This window comes from Spermophilus citellus (assembly GCF_964194105.1).
Source record: "Spermophilus citellus genome assembly, chromosome: 3".
In the NCBI taxonomy this organism is placed as follows: Eukaryota; Metazoa; Chordata; class Mammalia; order Rodentia; family Sciuridae; genus Spermophilus; species Spermophilus citellus.
The window spans coordinates 159,963,370-159,986,110 of NC_138184.1; the positions used below are offsets into that span (position 1 = coordinate 159,963,370).

The following is a 22,741-nucleotide window of genomic DNA, read 5'->3' on the forward strand; positions in this document are numbered from 1 at the left end:
TGCTCTGGGGTTCAGGATCCAAGCAGTGGGACTGTTTCTCAGCATAGAGGGTGAAAGAGGGATTTCACTAAGATTTAATATTGAAGAGTCATAGTGTTCTAGAGAATTAGATATTTGGGTGCATTGAACAACTAACAAGAAAGAGTACATTGGAGCCAAATTGATTGTGGCAGGAGCACTGGTTCTACAGAGAGGAGGGAAAACAGATACAGAAATATAGTAGATAAACTTGGCATGAAAAAATCTGCAGATTAGAAAAGCAGCCTTAACTTAGCTGATCTGTAAGCTTCACCATAAACTGGTGTTTGAAAAGTGCTTCATGTTTCTCAACTGTTATTGGAGAGCGAAGGCAGGAACCATCTTGAGGAGGCCAAGCTGCAGCTTTCTGAGGGATCATAGCAAACATTGCTTTACTGTTCCAGCAAGCTCCTACCAAGTGACATAGGGTGTATCTCACATAACATGAATGAAACAGATAGGTGCAGAGAAGATTGTACCCAGGTGGATTCAAGTCAGAGAAATGGATGGAAGTGCAACTTGCTTTCACTTTGAGTCTGGTGGCTCCTATGACCAGCTGAAGAGTGTCCAGAAAACTGAAGAGGCAGATAGATGTGAATACACTAAGCCTGGGAAGGCCATATTCATGGGTATCAGACTGTATGGTGAGTTGTCTTACCTGCTATATGGGTAGAATTCTTGGGAGGCTCCTGAAATTCAGATTCCCAGCAGATATAGGCATCTGCTCCACTCTAGGGTTTATGTGGATATAATCTTTCCAGAGCAGATACCACCCTTCAATACCCGCAAAACCTGATTTAAACCTTAGCCCCAGCCTTCATAACTCCTCTTATAGAACTCTGCAGCAGTCCCAGCCTGGGAGTACACCCATTTAGGCTATCAAAACAAAAGTCCAATGAATAGTATTTCCAATTTTATCCTACCTTATACTGGTATTCTTAGAAGGTAAACTGAGAGCTGTTTCAACCAGCTTCAGTTTTAGATCACTTCATCTGGCAGCTCAGTAAGTAACACAAGAAGAGGAGGAAGTTAACAACCTCCAGCCCTTGTTCTCTTATGTCAGTATACATCCCAAGAACAAATGAAAAGATGTACAGTCTAGCATAGGCAGTGACCACCCATCCTATTTGGCTTTGGCTGTTTTTACCACCTCATTGGAGACAGTTCTCTCATTTTTTATTGAGAACCTTATTCCCCACACCTTTTTTTTCCTCCCCAATGTTCTCACTCTATTGATTAGTTCATAGACACACACACACACACACACACACACACACACACACACACACACTTCTTATTTCTCATTTTTAGCATTTTTTATGATAGGTATTTTCCTTTGAAGGTGAGGGTTTTTCATATTTATTCTTTATTTAATTTACTTTTTGCTTATTTCTTTATTTTGTTTCTCTTCTTTAGTACCCTATCAACCAAATTTCCTTGTTCTATTCAAATACAGGAAACATTCAGAACCCCAAATAAACAATATCAAAATAACTCTTTCTGTGACACATTATAATTAAATGATAGAAATTTAAAAGCCTCAAGAAAAAAGCATTAGGTCACATTTAGAGGCAAATCAATAAACTACTCCTCATTTTTCAGTGCAAACCCTAAAATCCAGGAGGACTTGAAATGATGTTCCAAGCCAATAAAGGAAATAACTATCAAGGAAGATTGCTATAGCAAAGCTATTCTTCAGAATTCATAATGAAAAAAAAATGTTTCAAGATAAGCAGAAACTAAAAGAATTCATGATGACTAAATGAGCATTACAGAAAATACTTAAATAAACAAACCCTAGAGCTCACAAGTGAACAAATCTCACTTGATGAGTAACTAAACAAATGAGAAAGAGGAACACATTAAACATTAGAAAAAAATCACAAATGCAGGAATTAATAAACATCTCTCTTTTGAAACATTGATTTTAAGTGGTCTTAACTCTCTAATTAAAGGATATAGGCAGGCAGAATGGATTTTAAAAAATGACCCAGCTATATGTTATTTGCAGCATAAGATTTAAAGTATTATATCATTTTTTTGTCTGTTTGTTTTTGCTTAGAGTTGCTTTATGGCCTAAAATATGCTCTATTTTGGAGAAGATTTCAAGAGCTATTTTTGGATGAAATATTCTATAGATATCTATTGGTTCATTTCATTTATAATATTTTTTAGATCCAAAGAGTCTTCACTGAGTTTATGTCTGGAAGACCTACCTATTGGTGAGAGAGGTGTGTTAAAATCATTTTACTGGAGTTTATCTTAATTTTTATTTCATGTAGTATCTATTTTATGTAATTTGATGCACCAATAGTTAGGGCATAAATATTTACTATCATTATATAACTTCTTGGTGGACTGTTCTGTTTTTCTGACTAATTTTGACTTACAGTCTGCTTTGCCTGGTATGAAAGTGGCTAATCCTGCTTGTTTCTGGGCTCAATTTGCATGGTATATCAATTTTATTTTTTTAATATTTATTTTTTAGTTTTCAGCAGACATAACATCTTTGTATGTGGTGCTGAGGATCGAACCCAGCGCCACACGCATGCCAAGCAAGCGTGCTACCACTTGAGCCACATCCCAGCCCTGGTATATCAATTTTCTATCCTTTCACTTTCAGCCTGTGGCTGTCCTTGCCTGCACCATGAGTCTCTTGCAAACAAGAGACCATGAGTCTCTTTCCTTCTGGTGTAATTTTAAAGTGCTCTATTTATTTATTTTAATCTCAGACAAAAAATGTACTTTAGAAATTAGGTAGTAGGTTTAGCCTAGGGAAGAATCTATAGGAAATGAAGAAATTCTGGAGTACTTAAAATTTCTGATGATTCTACACAAAACTAAAATCTTTAGCTTTTTATTCCAGGTCTACAATTAACTACAGTAATGCATTCTTCTAACATTTCCACATTAGGTCCACTTTGATAAAAGTGTTTTAACCTGATATTTTTTAATAATCCAAAATATACAGACAATTATGAATTTTCATATTCAGTACAGAACTGGTGTAATGCTGTAAAATGATAAATTATTCTCCTACTGGAAGGGCCCCAACTAAAAGTTATCCTGCTATTTTGCTCAAATGAATTCAATAAGAGGGAGTTTCACTTTAAAAAGAAATTAATTACTGAATAAAGTACAAAAATAAGATGATTTAGAAAATTAAAAAAAAAAAACACTTCATGTACCTTTTTTGACTCTATGTTCTTTAAGTTTATGATAACTTTCTTTACATGGCCAGAGGGTTATTCTTGAAGATATAACAGATATTAGTTATAGAGGAAAACATTTAACTGCAGACTTATTACTCATAATTCCTATTCAGTTCCATGCTGCTTATGGTCTTCGAGGGGTGTCTACTAAGCAAACTAGCTGGCATAAGAAAAATGCAATACTACTTGAAAATGCCAAGCTATGTGAGCGTATGTATATTTTGATAAAAATGGTCTTGGCATTTGTTAACTTGCATTTTTTAAAGAAAGGATACATGTGTTTGTGAGTATAATCTATATAATTTTAAGAAGAGAAGAAAACAAGAATGACATCTTTGTAATCTCATTCCTTTCAAACCATGTCCTATTCTTAGCAACTTTGCAAAAAATAAGTTTATACAATTGCAGATTTGGGTACATGACTTTAAAATGTGCTTTTCCTTTGTTTTTCTTTACTAGACTCTTTCTCCTTCACAATTCCCTTCATTTCTTCCCCCTTTCTCCTCCTCTTTCCTTTTCCTATCTCCCATCATCACTCACAGATTGTTTCAACAAAATTATTTGCTCAACCATGCATGCAGCATTAGTGCTTATGCATATTCTACAGAATAGAACAGACATATTCCCTGCCCCTTAGGTACTTAAAATATAGTTAACAAATTAAGCAAATCGTGACATGGTTAAATTTTTAAGAAGTATGAGGGAGACAATTTTCAGTTGTTACTTGGTATAGTGTGTGTATGTGTGTGTGTATGTGTGTGTGTGTGTCTATGGGGATATTGGGTAGGTATGTTTCCTAATCCAAGGAATTGATAGACATGCTAGTGAATATGGTTAACATATGAACATATGGAAATTACATTGCACAGAACAGTTACATAAAGTATACCACTCTGTTTAGAAATTTTTATGTAAATACACAAATTTATCTATCTATCTAGTTTTCTATCTATATATATATCCATACATTCATATATGTATACATATATGTATATGTGTACACATTTAATTTGCCAACAAATATATATGGCAGAGAAATAAGTCTGGAAGGTTATATATAGTGGTAGCATCTTCAGACTATCTCTGGAAAATGAGAATAGAAGGTAAAAGTAATAGCAAAGTTTTAAACAAATATCTCTGAATAGTTTAGGTTGTCTACTTTTCCCTGAGCCAATTACTATGGCCAGAGGGTTAGTCATGTTAGTTAGGCCATCCTAAGGCCAGGGTGAATAGTCAACTCTACTCAAACCACATGGGACTCCCACCCAAACTAGGTAAGCAAGTATAGCTGCCTGAAGGAAAATCAGGATGCTGTGTCCAGAAGGGATAAAAGGTACAAGGCACTGAAGATAGCAGATGTCCCCAGTTAATATTCTCCTACATTTCTTCAGTCATTTAAAATGGTTGTATACTATTCTGGTAATTTAAAATGTTACACATAGTAAAACCTAAAAATTAAATTTATGTATAATAAAGTTTAAAAATACAAGAAACAAAAAATGCACACTTTCAATTTTAACTAAATTGCTATGATTTGAACTAAGACTTATGTCAAAATTACAAGGATAAAATAAAACATAAAAGGGAATGTTGTTTGTATGCTTACCCTTTACCTATACAGATTCTTTGATGAATAAGCCCAATTTGCTATTTATAATAAACTGCTACCCCTTATGTTTGTTTATGAATATATTACCCTTTATCATATTTCTTACCAGACTAATGCTGTCATTAATGTCTTGTAGATTTGACTTTTAGGATTTTCTATAACATCTTCTTTATTAGTCAGTCATTAAGGTCATTTTGGAATTGGCAAAGCGAAACAGTTTTGTTTATTGAACCTTATGGTGCTTTTGGATTCTAGGAGAAAATTATAGTATTTTACAGTGTTATTAAAATAGAGAAAATTGATATAAAGTAATAAAGTTTGTTACTTTGGTTAAGATAGTTGATTACTATCAAATCAACAAAGTACCAATAAATTTTATTAGTCTCATTACCCAATAATTACCTGGGAAATGAGTATAAAAATTTCCAAGTATATGAGATTTGGTATCAGAATCCAGTATCTGGGGAGTCTTTCAGTCACAAATTCCATTAGTCCCTCTGGCCCCACTGGGAAGATACATGGTGTTTTATATATAGGCAGCTTAGTAGCAGTGAAATGGTCTCAGCTTTACCTGTCTAAGCACATTTTCAGGGGAGCCTAAATTTTTGATGACAATGAGTCATGGTGTCCTTAATTGAAGTGTCAGAGATTTCATTACATTATGTTTAAGAAAATCACATATTTGAGACTCATATGATAAATTTAGCTGTCTCTCATGATGACCAACTGACTTTCAGATCTAATAAGGCTATGGACTTTTTCTCCCCACACTTTGGGCTCTGGACTGAGAAGCAGTAACATCCTGAAGATGTGTGAGGCACTTACAGCCTTTATCATGGCCAGAGTTCTGACAAACAGCTTAAGCATTCATTCCCATGTCAACAGTTCAGCTCTCTTGTTAAGCCATGTGATAGCTGACATATTCATAAAAGGGTCCTTTGCATGTTAAGACTTTGGAGTGGGGGCAGACTCCATTAGAAAAATAAGCTATGAAATTTCAGCCAATTATTTCCTTGGTGTATTATAGCAGAACTTTTCTCACTGAAGAATTTCTAATGTTGGTGGACTTTTTACTCTTTGGACCAGAAATTATATCAGAAGTCAAATGTGAATTTTGTTATAATTCTTTTTAGTTGAACAATGATTGGTAAGTGAGCTAAATGCAGCCAGTATAATGTTTTACTAAGTTAAGTGAAAGACAAGCGAATGAGGAAAATGAGATTAAGAAAAATAAACCAGACTAAATTAGGGATAAGAAATACATTTTCAGCTGAGAGCTAGGAACGGGCTAGGAGCTGGCAAGGCAGGGCAGTGAGCACACACGCACACATGCACGCATGCTCCAGATGGCAGATGTTTAGGCAAGAAAACTTCACACCAGCAACCAGCCTCTTAGAGCTGGCATTGGTGTGATTGGCCTTTAAATTTTTTCATAATGCAAAGCTACTGCTGTTTTCCAAAGTGCACGAAAATCTTATGGAACTCAAGAATGTGGGAAGGGGTGAGCAATAGAAAAGAGGAAGAGTTGGCTATTTTGGACTTCAGAACACATATTTTGCCTGATGAATTGTTCTGCTGTTTAATATCCAAATGATGAAGAATATAATTGTCCTTTTACGGAAATACAGTAATTGTTTACTTCAGATTTTGAACATCTTCAGTTCTAACACTTTGACTTTCTAAGAGACTTGAGACTATAGAAAGATATTATTTATACTCACCTAATTTATAACCTATTTCATGTAAATTATACTTTGGGCTTGTTTGTTAGTAATAAGGTATAACCTATTTCATGTAAATTATATTTTGGCTGGGCTGGTTTGTTAGTAATAAGGTATATAACCTAGCCCTTTAAATAACTTTTGACTATAAGTGTTTAGGAAAATCCAATATGGCATCTGACAGAGAAAATTTAAGATGAATTCCCCATAAGGACAAGCCATACTGCTATTCTTAATTTTATCCATAATTAGAGTCAATAATATGCTAATATTTTTGCTCTTCTTTTAGCTATATATGAAGTAGTTCATGTGTAGAGACATGTTTATATGCAGAACAGGTATTTTGTTATTTCTATAATCCCAATATCTATAAGAGTACTGAACCCACATTCAGGAAACCTAATTTGTTTTTGGAATTAATATCTTTATATTCTTTAGCTAACTAAACATACTATTTTTACATGCTAGAGATTAACAGGTCAGAAACCACTCATTGATATGACTTTGCTTTTTTCTGACTTCCCAACCAGCCTTATATTTTTCTTCTGATAGGACAGAATAAATGATGTGAAGTTGAAATGGTAATTGAGCTTCACTGTGCATTTTGATTTGGAAAGGATTTCAATGTGTTAAGTTGCCACACTGAAGAAGAATAATGAAGGTTAACAGTGATTTCCAAGTAATTCTTTTGGGGGAAGGTGGTCTCAGCTATGCACATCTCCATGTATTTTCAGAGAAACCTAAACTTTAGATGAGGATTATGAATCATGACACCCATAATTGAAGTTTCAGAGAGATTTAATTATATTGGCGCTTTGAAGGAAACCACACAGAACCATATTTAGGTACAATTCCAGAATCATTTCATTCAGTTTTCATGTTTCTGTGTTTCTTTTAACTATCTGGTAAACATCCAGAGATTCTGAATACTTCTCTCTGATAGATGCAGAGAGCATTTAAGCTAACACTCAGCTGTTTGTTTATCATGTTTTCAAACTTTTTCCAGTTTCTGTTTAGTATTCAGTGAAATGGTGTAAAGGAAAACCATCTGCACTGCAGCTGCAAAGGGATTACCTTCAGTTCTTCTTTTCAAAAAGAAGCCAAATGCCCCCTGTGCACAGCCCTGGACAGTTGCTTGGATCTTGCACCATATGTTTTATACAGTACTCCTGGAGCTAAGTCAATTAATAGCTCAGAAGAGACAATTAGCCTTTTAGTGACTCTGTTCATTCATAAAGGGCTGCCTAAAATCAAGAAACTCTTGATTCCCTCCCTCTATTATAATTGCAGACTAAAGATTTGCAGTGTTGGATAATAGCAGATGTGCTGAGATCATTAGCCCATGGTGGATGTTCTGGTTTACGTAACCCTCTGTCACCAAGCCAAATTCTTAGGTGTGGACTAGGGCGCACACATGCACACATCACACACACACACACACACACACACACACACACTGAATTATTCTCAATAGAATGCATATAAATTGAATTTTATAGTCCTTCCCATCCCTTGAAATAGTTTTAGTCTTTATCCAAATATATATTTTAAGCAGACACCAAGTGGGGAACATGTATTGAAATGTAACTATTAAAAGTGAAAATACATTATTTTACAGATCACTGTCTTTACTTTGGCAATTCTTTTAAATGTAAAATTAAAAACCTTTTGAAAATCTTTCAGGAGACTCATTTGTAACTTTTTCTTAAGCAAAACTCCAGGCCCTTTGAGCTCTAGTGCCCATGGTAATGAAAACACACAGATATTAAGCTACAGCCTATCACCAACTGGGGCAGAAGTTACACTGATTTCTTCTGACTTATATCTGGTTTGGGGAAAGGTCCAGAATTCAGCGGTTTAGCTGCGGTTTGGCTTTGTGAGGATGACAGACTTTTCAGCCACAGAACTGAAAAGTGGCTGTTTCTAGGTAGAATGATACCTTAAATAACCATAGCATTGATGAGGTTGTTTTAAAAGGATAAATTTAAAGTTATTATACTAAAAGTTGTAATATTTTTTTAAATATATTATGACATATGTATATGTCTATACATGTACAAAAATTTAAATTATTTTTCTGAACTATTGTTTGGAAGACAATGGTTGCTTTTATTTCAAATTATAAAATATTTGGCAAAAATTCGACTGTATATCTCAATGGCTAGGAGAAAGATGCCACTCACTAACAAGGGAAATTGTTAAGAAGAGTTGAGAATATTTGACCTAATTTTGTTTTTATTTTATTTATGTTGGACACAAATAAAAACAACAATGGTTTTCAAAAAAACATGTTAGAAATTTCAGGCCAGTACTCAAATTGAGTATTTTTTCATGGCCAGAGAAAAGTTCTCCTGGATTAAGAATAGGGACATGGATATCATATTTGACAAAATGAAGCTAACCATGTCAACTTGAGAACATGATGGAACTCCTTGATTACCAGAAGAACCAGCTCAACAAATAAACTTTCCTAGAGAGAGGAAACCAAAGTGTCTACAAGGAACATAGAAATCTAGAACATATCAGGTTTCAATCTGCCCCCTATCAGGATTTAAAAACTTAAGAACCAGAGCAGTCCTCCCAAAACAGTGACCAAGGAGCAATGCTGAGATGAAGTCTGACCGCTTAATTATGAGAGCCCTACAACCTAAGAAAATATTCAACTTTGTCTCAAATTCTTTTACTTTGTATTTTCCTTTGTACTTTCCAGCATGATTAAGATCTTCTCATCTTTTACATCACCATTCTCTGAACATGCTGGAAAATTTCAGAGGGGGGTAAAAAAAGCATTTGAATTGGATCATATTTCTATATTGGGAAGTTAACTAGAAATTTGGCAGTCTTAGATCTGAGCCCAGAAATATTTCATTATCTTAATTGCTATTTTAGTGTGCAGTTTCCCTTTAATTGGGTGTTTTTCGAGGCCAACCATTCCTTAGTTATGTTTTTTTAAAAAGTTTGTTAAAAATTCCTCATGTTTAACATAGAATGAAAAGGATTATATAATCCTGGGAATAAAACATAGAATACTTTTGAAACTATGGCTAAATTCTTTCAAGTAATCAGTTTAATGCTGTATTGGAACCATACCATATCTTCCTTCCATAGTCCTTACTCTATTTTAATCTATTTTGACATGTTAATCTGTTAATGTTTCCTTGAGATAAATAAAAGGAAAATAATGGAATATTGAAGTCTCAAATGAATAACTTAGAATGATGCAGAAAAGAACTTCAGAGTCAGAACATGAACTCTCTCTCTTGAACTTCCACTGACATTTGCAATTATTGCCTTAAACACATATGATAGGCTTTGCACTGTTTTCAAGTAATTTTATGAGTTTATCTATCTTATCACTCACCAGGTGTCCTCTGTGATCAGTAGGAAGCATTCCTAATTAAGGATGCAGCATTTGGCCTTAGTGTGGAACAAAGATAACTAGTCTACTTATTGATTTATTGAATCAGTGCTTTGCCTATTTTACCAAGGGTTGATCTACCTAGAGGAGCTGACTAATCACTGACAATATTATGCCAAATATAAAGGTCCTTTTGATCTTTTTATCTGGTATAGAGTTACTCTGGGTTAGCATTATACCATTTCATTAACTGATAGATTTAAGAAAAGTTTCAAAATACACCAAAAATATATCTAGAGTAAAATCCACGTGTAAGACAAGCTAGTATGATAAGACCAGTGATATGACATTGTTATATTAAAACTCAATAAAATACAAGTTTATGTTTTTTTTACATTTTTCCTAGTAATTAGTTCTGGGATTTCATATTCTTTCTTTGACATAATTATTCATAAATCTTGAATTTAATCAATAAGTATAGTAACAAAAGTTTTATTAGTTCTAGGATCATGGAATTTTTCTTTATGTAATTAAAAAAGACTTAAACTGTGGGTTATTTTGAGGAAAAGGTTTAATATATTTGGTGTTCATCCTTTTTTGAACATGTGTGATGCTGAGAAACAAACCCAGGGCCTTGTGTGTGCTAAGCGAGTGCTGAGCTACATCACAGCCCCAGGATAGAGTAAATCTTTTCATAATACCTTTTCATGTGTGTTGTGATTGTTCATAGGTGGTGGACCCTGAAAGACATCACATTCACTCGTTGTACAGTTTTATTCAGTGCCTACTTATGTGCCACAAATTTTTCTCATAGGTTCTGTGAACTTAGCAATAAATATATCATTCATTGACCTCGTGGAGCTTACCTTCTAGTAGTGACCTTTAGCATTCTGACAAGGCTTGGTCTTTGGTCTTATAAATTTAAATTTTCTACTGAATGCTAATTAAATTATAGTGTACCATTGGTAGATGGAACACTTCCTGGTGACTTTGCTATTTATTTATTTAATAGGACTTTGAGCTCACTCATTTATCTTTTAAAACTTATGTGACTTCTTTGCACTTTGTTCAAGAATAGGAAATACTTCACTGTGACATCCACAATAATATTTATAATTAAAGTCAATTTCTTTCCCAGTGGTTCAGGAACATGAAGAGTACCCAGTGATTTTATTTTCTCATTTGATTTCAGGTCCTTTCTTGTACACAGCTTACTGTGTAAAGCTTGTAAATGTTTAAGTTAACTTGAATGTTAAGCAGCTGAAATGCAATAGGATTGTTTTTCTCCTATGTAGCATTCTGTCCTGGCCTGGCCTGGCAGGATAGCTCTGAAACATTGGGTCACTCAGAGACCAAGGTTCATTGCATGTTGTTCTTCTATCTTCTAAATAATCCTCATATTCATGGGTGAAACTGAATTGTTGACACATTGACATTCTAGCACCTGGTGTTTGTGAGTATGAGAGGCAGTCCAGGGAAAGGTGTTTGTCTTTAAGTTGAAGATAACCAGACATTGCACATTTCACTTTACTCACATCCTTTTGACCCAAAGCAATATGGGTACGACATGCTGCAAGGAAGACGGGGCAGTGTGGTCCCTAGCTGAGCTACCAGGTAGACTGAGAGGACAACTAGTAGGGTGCCATAGGACTCAGTGTTTATTAGAAAACAGAATTCTAGAATGCCCTGGCTTCTAAATGGATTTCAGTTAATCCCTGACTGATAGGTAAGCCATTCCTTTTTTAGAAATCAAATACTCAATGTAGTAACATTTTGTTTGTGGGGCACAGAGCAACCTGGGACCAAAAAATTTAATCATGATATGAACTTTTGCCATAGAAATAACAGTGTTTGGAAGGTTCTTTTACAAATGACACCTAGAATGCCTTTTCATCTAAAAATGGTAATTGGTATGAAAGAAAGTTCTAGCAGTAAATATATATATAATCTACAATAGCATGAGCATAAAGGGGGTGTTTGCCATCCAAATCCTGGGTATTTGAAGATCCCAAGTCTGTTGACATACTCACTTAAGGAAGACAAAACAGGGAGGTCATCTCCTATTTCATTAATTTTAAGACAGTTGACATGTATGTTCAAAGCAACATAACTAAGGAATTAGTTGTAAAGCTTTGCAAATGGAGTCTCTGTGCACTTCCTTAGTTTGTTCACTGATCGTGAACTCATTCTCACAGTCCAAATACCTACGTATGAGTTGTTCTTAAACGTCTGCTTGTTTTGTAATTGTCTGGAAGGGTAGGTAGACAGATTTCTGGATGGCTCTACCCCAGTGTGTGACTCTCTAGGTCTTGGGAGAGGACAGAATTTGCATATTTAACAAGCCCCAAGTTGATGTGATACTGCTGTTCCAGAACCATACTTTGAAAATGACTGCATTACTTTATTTAATGAGATGGGTAACAATGACTCCCCAGCTGTTCCTCCAAGAAATGACCTGCTAGCTGCTGGTGTTGCTACAAAAGGACAGTCTGGCAGCCTTATCAGGAAATGCTTTGACTACAGACTACCTGCCTCGTCCTAAGTCACACCCATTTCTGAAGCTGTTCACATCCAGTGACTGAGCACAGTAGAGCTGTGAATACTGGACACAAGACACTTTCTGTCTTTCCTGCTCCAGAGCTCCCTTTGGAATCAGCTGACCCTTTTCTCTGCTTTGTTCTGCTTTCTCCCCTCCCTGTACATGTGTTTATCACAAGAGCAGTCTCTGATAAGCATTCTAAATACTAAATTCTGCTTTAAAATTTGCCTTTCTAGAGATTCAAACTGCAACAGTAGTGATTCTACCTCTACTGTATCTCTTTTGCTTATGAAATTGAGTTCACATTCTGATATCAATTGAAATTCAATCTGTTGGTCATCCCTAAGCTCTGAAGCTCATGCCTCGTAGCTATTTACTACTCATCTGCCTTCTGTGCATCTGAATATCAAACATTACCCACACAGTCACAGGGACTTTGTCCATTTTGTCCCCGGTTCTTCTTTTTATTTATTTATTTTTTAAATTTTATTTTGAGACGTCTTGCTAAGTTACTGAGGTTGACCTTGAACTTTTAATTCTCCTGCCTCAGCCTCCCAAATCGTTGGGATTACAAATATGAGCTCCTGTGCATGGCTTGTCCCCACTTCTCTGCAGGCCCTTTTTTTCTGTCCTAATCCTTTTTATCCCTCAAGGCTGAGATCCAAACTAATCTAATTTAGGAAGCCTTCCCTGAAAAACCACTACAGAGTCAGTTGATATTCTTTCTAGTAATTGTATTTATAATCTATATTTCTTATGCATTTTTCCATTATACATAATATGGTATTGAAAATGGTTGTGTACTTGTCTCTAGTCTTATAGACTGTGAACTGCTTGAGGGCAAAGACCAGTTGAACAAACAACTGGCCCAGAATTGAGCACCAGACCATTGCATAGGAGCTAAGTAATATGCTCATATTGCCTTGTAATTTCTCCACCAATCTTTTATACCTGCCTTCTTGCTTCATTCTCCTTACAAGTCTCTTGGGCACAGGACTTTGTTATTTAACTTTGTTATAGTCTCATGGTTCTGAGTGGTATGCTTTGAAGAGACCAGATGTTCCATAAATACTTGATAAATAAAGAAACCTATTATATTTAATGGTTTTAGGGCTTATAATAAAGAACATGCTAATAATAAATATTCCGAATAGAAGGTCATATCGTACATCTTTATTATGTATTTCTCAAAATTGAATGCTTATAGTATCCCAAGAAAATGAATTCATCCTAATCTAAGTATTTTATAGTATATTTATAAGTAAAATGATAAAATAATAAAATAATGATATAGAACATTAATTTGAAGAAAACCACAAAATATTAACAATATTGGAAAACTGCATTAAGAAAGTATATGGTGTTACATATACTAACACACACATAAAGCCATCTCCAAAATTTAAAGAAAAAAATTAAAGGTTAATCCATACCATCAAGTTAACCTCAAAACTTCCAATTTCATGAAAATTCAGAAGGCAATATTTACTAACTTTATCTTCTTATAATGTTATTTGTGTCACAGTTTCTACTTTTGTTAGACTAGACCAATAAGGCTTATCTAGATTCAAAGACAGACAAGATAAATGACTTGTATTTAATTCATACTTGCTTCTATTCTAGTTCACTCCTAAGGTAGCAAAGAGTATATATTATAGTATGTGGGGTATCACTTGTAGGGATTCTGACCATGGAAATGTACAGGGAAGCATTCCCCTGGTGAGAAAACTCCCAGGGGGTAACAGATACCTTGTTTCCCATCCTTAGAATGCACTGTAATTTCTCCTAGGATCTAATAATATAGCTAATATATATATATGTGCACTGTCTAGCTGGTATGGCAATGCCCTGAGATGCCTCTGTGTTAGAGCCTCATCAAGCCTCAACCTTGATTGCAGGCTCATAGCTCCTGGGAATAGAAGAACTTGTTTGCTAGATAACTACAATGTTTCACCAAGCTCTGGTGCTCCTGGAGCTGCCCGCCTAACAGTAACTTTAGACAGTGGACTTTCTTGAGAACTGCACAAAGCTCTTAACATTGCATATTGTAACTATGAAATGTAACTGCAAAATATGTAACCTTACTGATACTTTAAACAATAATGTGGTTATGGTACTAAAGACCTAATGTAACCTATTCATGTAAATAAATGTGGTGGCTTGAACAAAGAGCCACTCTACCACCTTCCCTGACTAATTATTTTTTATAATTACTCAAGTGTCAGAGCCTTTGCATACCATGAACGATGCCCTAAGCTTCGTCATCAGCAGCAGGATCGTTGGTGGGTGGGTGGGAATAAGTGTTGTAGAGCTGTAGGTGCATGCTCAAGGTCCTCTCTATTAGGTGGAGACACATGTAGTGTTTGGTGATCTTGGCTGCTCAGTGGATATTTACGCCTAAAACAGTAGGTTAGTTGCCTTTTATTCTCTCAGCCTCATCAGCATCAGAAACAGACAAAGCAATAATTCTACTCAGAAAGTCATGTCATTCAGTCCAGGCCTTGACAAATCTGTCCCTTACCAGTGTCTATGAACAAGACCTCAGTGTTCTCCACTTAGGTTTGCACTGGGACCTTTTTTTTGGCATTACTCGGCATGATCTACAGAGGACTCACAACTGAAATGATTGAAGAGTGAGTTGTTTTCATGTTCTATATATCTATCCAACTTCTAATGTAACTAGAATTATAAGGAGCATAAATAAAGAGGAATGACAATTCTTCTCTTTCCCACCCTCTAGGATATGATAAGGGCATCACTGTTTATGCTTTTTGGTAATCTTTATTGTTCAGAATGTCAGTCCTCATAAGAATAATGACAAAAAGAAAAGAAAAAGAAAAAGTCAGTCATATATGTGGAAATTTCAGTTTTGAGGCAGAGGTCAAGAGAGCATACAGTCATTTCTAATCTGAGCAATCCAAATAAAGTTCAGACAAGTAGTAGATGGGAAGGCTCAATTTGAGCAAAGTATTAGATTCAAACAGCAATATGCCCCTAAAGGGGCAGCTACAGCAGCTCAGTAAATAGCAGATAACACATGCAGGCCCTGTGTCAGACAATGAGTGGCTTTGGCTTTCTAGCCAGATCTAGAAAGCTGGTGAAAACATGCTCACATAACATCATTTTTATATATGTGTAGCAGTCATCAGCTAAAAGGAATCACAGACCACAGTGTTTTACCATCCATCTATCAAATTAATCTACTAGCTGAGTGCAGTGGAACATGCCTATAATCCCAGTGACTCAGGAGGCTGAGGCAGGAGGATGGCATGTTCAAGGTCTGCCTCAGCAACTTAGCGAAGCCCTAAAGAACTTAACAAGACCGTCTCAAAATAAATTATAAAAAGGCCTGGGGATATGGCTTAGTGGTTGAGTGCCTCTGGGCTCCAGTACCATTAAAAAAAAAAAAAGACTTTAATCCACTAAACTAGAGCTATAATTCATGTGCTTTGTTTAATTTGATTAGGGTTTTGCACGTTTAAAAAAAATTGATCTACTTTCCTGAAGAAAGTACTTATTATGGCCAATACCCCCATTTATGAGGTAACTGTCTAAAACTGTATAGCAGAACAGGCTCATCTTGGGAGTCCTTCTTCCTCCCATATCATTGGCATTCTGCCCTTAGAACTGCACCTGCAAAGCAGAGGTGACTGGCTATTAAATACCTAGATATGTGAACTTTAAATAGCAACACGGGTAGAGTCAAGCAATGCTCATCTGTCATTGTTTTCAAGAAAATGAGCAAATATCCTTTGCTGCAGTGAGTAAAAATACTATGACAGGTTTTTAAAAGCATTATCTTAGGGAAAATTTGTTATGAGGAAAAAATGATTTAATTGCATAAACATATTTTCTTTCAAACCAGCATGCCAACTTTCTGGGAAGAAAGCATGGTTCCTTCTTTTAATAACTTCTGAAAGAGTTGGCAAATATGCATATACAAGAGGTACTTTATAAATTCTTGCTGGTTTGATCTTTTTATTACTTATTATGTATCTGCATATTTTCTAATTTTATTTTCATCTCTCATTTTTGTCCTTCAAAAATTCCCCATGAGCCATGGAAAACTCTAAAAATTAGTTTACACAAGAGATATACATCATTAGATCAGACAAATATGCCATTCAGCTGTGGGTGGGTGGGACGTTTGATTATTTGCTCTATGAAATGTTGTATTCATTCATAAACAGCTTCTAATACTCCAGTTGTTTCTCTTTCCTCACACTTTCTGCTTGTTATAGCCTCACATTTCCTGAAAATCTTCTCTGTCAGTTGGATCTTTGTAGGATGTCCAGCCACATCAAACTAGAAATTTATAAATAATAAGATAATAAAGATGGTTAAAAGAAGCAATCGATTTTCTCTTTTAAGTTCTCAGATTCTCTGAACAGACATGACTTTGAAATAATGAAGAAAAGATTAATAAATATTTTAAACATGCATTTAATATTTTAGCAAATCTTTAAGGTCAATTTTGTGTTAAAATTTATAGCACAACTTCAGGGAACACTTATGGAAATGAATTTCCAAATCTACCCTCATTATCACAGGATGATTTGCTATGGAGTTAAAGCTGACCTACATCACTACTGAACAGGTTATATTAGAGAGTTTGGGGTAAACTGAAGCTTAGTAACTCAGAAAAGAAGTTAAAATTCCAGTTTATCACCCACCTTCTTAATGTACAGTATCTTGACTTTGGAGATGCTAATACTGAACATTTTCTGTCTTTAGAGAAATAAAATGACTGGTAGTAAACATAAATTGCTTCCTTTGGCCTTTTTTTCAGAAATTATATATTCTAGTTTCTTAAGTAAATCTGACTCTAGTATATTTTCCTTTACTGTGAAGTATTTGAGCAATTATGTATTTAGTACAAAAGAGGCAATAGTTTATCCTTGAAATGGCATGCTTCTAAAAACAAGTTTAATGACATAAAAATAAAAAATATAATATTCTTTTTCCTTTAAAAATGACTTTACCATCTAAATCAGTTTTACAATATGCTCAATAAATTAGTCTTAAAAATATTTTCTGGCTTGAGTTTCATAAAGAAAACAAGTTATTCGTAGAATTTTTCTTGAGTTGCCTGAAAGTTACTTTCACTTGGTTTAGTAAAAGAGTTTCTCCTTTTAATATCCTCAAATTCAGTTTTTATTTTCTAACTCATACTTCTAGTTGTATGTATGGTATCCAGTTAAGAGTGCAGGAATCTATCCTCTGAGCATTCCTTGTGAAAACTTCAATCTTGAGCACTATCCAGCTCCTTCCATTAATATCAACAGGAGACAACTGATATTTTTCGACTGACAGTATTCACCACTTTTCTCTGTGCATTTTTTCCAAACTTTATTTATGATTCAGTAAATCCTCAGAACACAACAAGCTTAACTGCCAATAAAAATGCCTTATTTGAGTTACAGTTTATTACCATTCTTTAGTTTTTTTTTATCAAAAGTAAAACCAAGGACCACATTACAAGCCTTTCTACATCTGTAAGGGCCTATTGATCCCATTGTCCATTAAGTTACCCAGAGTTTTCCTCACATGTTAGTTTCTTGGTGAAAATTTTCTCTTATGATATAGTTTGAAGAAAATATTGTGTCTTTCTCTGAAGACACATTTCCCTTTAAACAAAAAGAACTGAAAAATTAATTGCTTCCCTTTCCCCCACCCCAACTGCTAGGAAGTTCATAAATAAATAGGATGTTCAACTGAAGTTACCATCTTTCCTCAACTCTTAATATTTTTTCTCTTTCCATTCTATTTGGTTCCTCTTCTCTTTTTTTGGCATTAATCCTAGCTCTCCTATTACAAATTGGCATGTTTGTTTTCCTTTTCTTTTTTAAGAAATAGAATGAGTGTAAGTTACAGAATTTTGTTGTTAATTCACTTGTTTATGCATCCATTTAGTTCATTTCTTAACAATATTAAGTGACCACCTCCTGAGAAGCAGGGTGTGTACTGGGCTGCTGCAGATGGAATTGTGGAATGAGGTGCATTCTCTACCTTTGAGGAGTCTTCTTTGTATCCCCCTAATGCCAAACATAGTGTGTTCAGTAGAAATGTGTTATCTGGCTGCCTCTTTTCTCTATTATTATTCAGGCATCAATTATTTGAATATTTCAAAATAAGATCAATACTACCTGTCTTAATTAGTTAAATACAGCAACTAAACTTTAAAATGTCTATTGAGTTTTTCCTCTTAATTTTGTCCTGCTGTGATTAGAGTCACAAAGTTCAGAGGAGCTGCTTTTCCCAGTAGGGCATTTACTACTGACTGAGTTGATAGGTTTACAAGCAGCTCAATGATATATTTTTGAATATATCTAATAGTTGAAATAAAAACCGAATATTAATTTACTGTAACAAGAGGGGGAAAATCAAATGTGTAAATTTTTAAATCTTTTTTGCAACAGTGTTAAAATGAAGCAATTTTAAATGTGACTTTCATTCATAGTGACCTGTTACTTTATTTTGTGGAGGGATATTTTGCCGAAGTGAACAGATTTTAAATATTTTAAGTTTAGAAATTTAGGAATTTTCTTTAGAATATTTATGAAATTGTTGTCAATGAGTCTATTCTTTAAAAAAAAAAAAAGATTGATAAAGTCCACACTATTTTATATTTTGATTAGTAAAATCTAGACACAAAGCTCTGTGATTTCTAAAGGACTCCTGTGACTGATGTATTGTACAATACATATCTCTCCTCACATGTCTCCATTTCTTTCATGTTAATAGCTATTGTGTACATTTCTGTCATTCTCTGGTATGATAATTCTTTATATTTTTATAACTTATTTTTTTCTTAGGCAAATGTAAAGATTCATTTCAAAACAAATGACCAATTTTAAAGGATTTGGCACTTAGCCCTCATATGACATTTGTTTTATACTGTTATGATTTCAGTCATTCATGTATTTTACTTCGTTTAGTAGATTTCAACTTCTATGAGGACAGGGATCATTTTGCCAACAGCCTGACTTTCCCACAGTATCTGGCAGTGTCTTCCCACAGGAGGGACCAGTGATCATCATGGAGATCATCAGTACCCATTGTGTGGTGAGGCACCAAGAACAGTAGATATTCTCACACTAGCCCAAGTGTGCTCACAGAAGTGTAAGCTTGCAGAAATATGCTATATAGTTCAGTTTTCTCTTAGTTAATTATCTTTCAGGCTTCATTTATTAGATAGTTTCAAAATAAGATGAATTTTATCTGTCTGAAGGGGTTAATTACAGCAAGGGGAAGAGAAGATGGTGTTAAAAGCATGCTTCATTTAATCTAAAAATTAAAACACTTTTTTCATTAATGCTTTGTCATTAAATAAGAGCAATTTCTTAACCAACATTTTTCCCACTCAATATCTCCCTAGTATTTCATATCAGGCCTACTGTGTGATTTTGTTGAGAATCAGATTTGGTGAGATGATCTATTCAGGATTTTTTTTCTCACTCTTTTCAGTTTGTTCAAATAAGGTAATAAAAAGGTAATGTAATTTAAGTGTCATACCAATTTTTTTTTTGTATGTACTGAGATAGAAGCAAACACAGAATAGTTATTCCCTGAACAAAAAGATTACGAAAGATAACCTCATTCTTTACCTTTTAAATTGAGGAGCAAATCTCTCTAGATTCCCTGCATTTTAATACTTATACAGGAATTGTTTACTCATAGGGAATGAGGAAAATGAAAGTGACATGAACTCTTTTGGGGAGGGGTATGTTCTGATTCATTTTGCTGTCTTTTTATTTTCCCTTTGCAAACTAGAAATTTATAATGAATTAACTCATTACTTGCTGAGTTCCCAGTATGCAGTGGAAGGCTGACTAATGTGAGAAAAAGCACTTAGCTATACTATGTATGCATTGTAAATGTGGAATTTTTTTCTTAACACCCTGTAGACATGTTTAGTTAATTTACCAGGTGTTTAAATAAGAAAGCCCATCTTTCTCTTGTGATCTTGCAGGGCTTCCTTTGGAGCTACCTGGAGTTGTGGGCTGTGACACCATGACTCCTGTTAGTATGCAGAATCTGTTCCTGTTCTTTGTTATCTAGCTTAAACTCTTTCCTCTTCTTTTTTAATGTAGTCTGTGATATAATGTGCTCGAGGTTGTGTTTTAATTTATCATAGAATGAAAACTTGGTCCAGTAGAATCCAGTTTAAAAGTTTTGACTAGGAAACTTCCTTCTAAAAGTCAGAAGTAAAAATTTTGAAAACTGAAGAGAAGATGGTAAAAGAGCATATTCTCATTTTGAACTGGTGTGCTGAAAAGAACATTGGGACAAGAGTCAGAGGCAGGTTCTATTTCTGCTTCTACCTTGGATACATTATCTCTTTGTAGCTTGGTATGCACGGGGGCATTGGGTGAGTCCTCAGTCCATCCACCTCTCCAGAGCTAAGCATTCCTTCCTCTATTGCTCTCTTAAGGGTCAGAAAGGTGCTTTTCCCTACTTTGTATCCTAGAGCCTGGGGTTTAATTGCTCCTTCCTAATTTTCAATTGATTCCCATTGAATTCTCAAATATATGACCAAAATCTTGATACCTTGTTTCAGAGCACAGGATACCAACTATGGAATTAAAAAGCAGATATGAATGTGAATTGCAGAATGATCTCATATCCAGTGCCATCTTGTCCTTTGGTCACAGATTTCATGTGTCTCCATATTTCTGGTTCAGCAGATGTTTCTCTATGGCTGCTATGCTTATGCTTGAGTTGGTTGTCAGAGCTGTTAAGTAAAAAGCAGTGTCAGCACACTGTCTTGCCCTCCAGAGAAAATGCAATGTGAATTTTATGACAATGTTCATCATTACTGATATAGGAAAGAAAATCCCCTGCCTGTTTCTGGCCCACTTGCTCAGTATCTCATATTTAAACCATGATATGATACTGATTTTTAAAAATAGTATGTTTGCCTTAGATTTTTAATCATTGCTAAGTTGGAGAATCTGGAATCATATGACTCATGCTGAGTCAACAGCCAGGGAAACTTTTCTGGTTTGTTTTTGAGATCAGGAGAAAAAACAAAACTGGGTTCAAACAGCAAACTCAGAAATTCAACCATAATATGAAACATATTTCATTTGAAGTCCATCAAAAAGTTGGCAGCATTTATCTTCAGAATGTTCCAGTCACTTTCAGTATTCATCTTTTTTCTCATTATTTCTGCTTTACAAGCACCTGGTGTCTTAAATCGCTCTGTCTGCCCATGATCTCCACTGCATCTCCCCATCTCTGTTTTCCTCCATGTGTCTAAACCAGGGGAAAGAGTCCTGAGCCGGAACTCAGAAGACTCTATAAGTCCCTATTACTAATTTACTATGCAGCTGACTATGGGCACATCTTTCAACTTTTCTTTATTTTGATTTCCCTGTGTGTGTGTGTGTGAGTACACATGCATGTACATATATGTTTTAGTATGAGGTTGGAGCTCTAATAAAGTTCCTTTTAACTCTTAATATGATTCTACAGAACCATACATATTATCTCATGATCAAACCAGTCTTATGCTTTCTACATTCCCTACAAAAAACCTGGAAATGACTCTCTCTCAAGGTGGCAATGGCAGCTGTATTGTATCACAGTAGAATCACTAGGAAATATGGTAGTATTTTGTCATTTTTTCTTTTTTTTATTGGTTGTTCACAACATTACATATCATATTTCATACATTAGATTGAAGTGGGTTATGAACTCCCAATTTTACCCCAAATGCAGATTGCAGAATCACGTCGGTTACACATCCACAATTTTACATAATGCCCTATTAGTAACTGTTGTATTCTGCTACCTTTCCTATCCCCTAATTTTGTCATTTTTTTAAAAGTAAAACTTAATGTCCTAAATGTCCTACTTCCAAACTCAGACTATCTGGTAATAGAATCAGATGGAAATACCTGATAATAAAATAATAGAGAACAATGGAAGATGTATATTTTTAAAGGAATCTTTTATCAACACTAAAAACATGACCATATATGTTCTTTTTTTCCTCTCTAGAGAGTTTTCCCCTTTCCAGAATGTTATAGGTAGAATCATACCATATATAGCCTTTGGACTAAGATTAGTTACTTAGTAATATGCGTTTAAGGTTCCTCTGTGTCTTTTTATGACATGATAACTCATTTGTTCTTACTGCTAATATTCCATTATGTTGTACTATGGTTTATTAATCTATTCACCTACTAAAGGAAATCCTGGGTGCTTCCTTATTTTGTCAGTTTTGAATATATCTGTTAAATGTGTCTATGTGCATGTTTTGTGTGCACATAAGTTTTC

At 34.8% G+C, this 22,741-nt stretch overlaps 1 protein-coding gene across 2 annotated transcripts in view; it reads left to right on the plus strand.

Moving 5' to 3' along the window:
* IMMP2L (inner mitochondrial membrane peptidase subunit 2) overlaps window positions 1-22,741 on the plus strand; it is an 883,542-nt gene that overhangs the window by 757,465 nt on the left and 103,336 nt on the right. The window contains exon 7 of one of the 2 annotated variants that reach the window (XM_081285018.1): window positions 2,194-2,249. The exons of the other annotated variant lie outside the window; for it this stretch is intronic. Coding sequence (XP_081141144.1) covers window positions 2,194-2,244 — 51 coding nt within the window. The 3' untranslated portion in view covers window positions 2,245-2,249. Of the gene's footprint in view, window positions 1-2,193; window positions 2,250-22,741 lie in introns of those variants that run through there. 2 annotated transcript variants of the gene reach the window in all.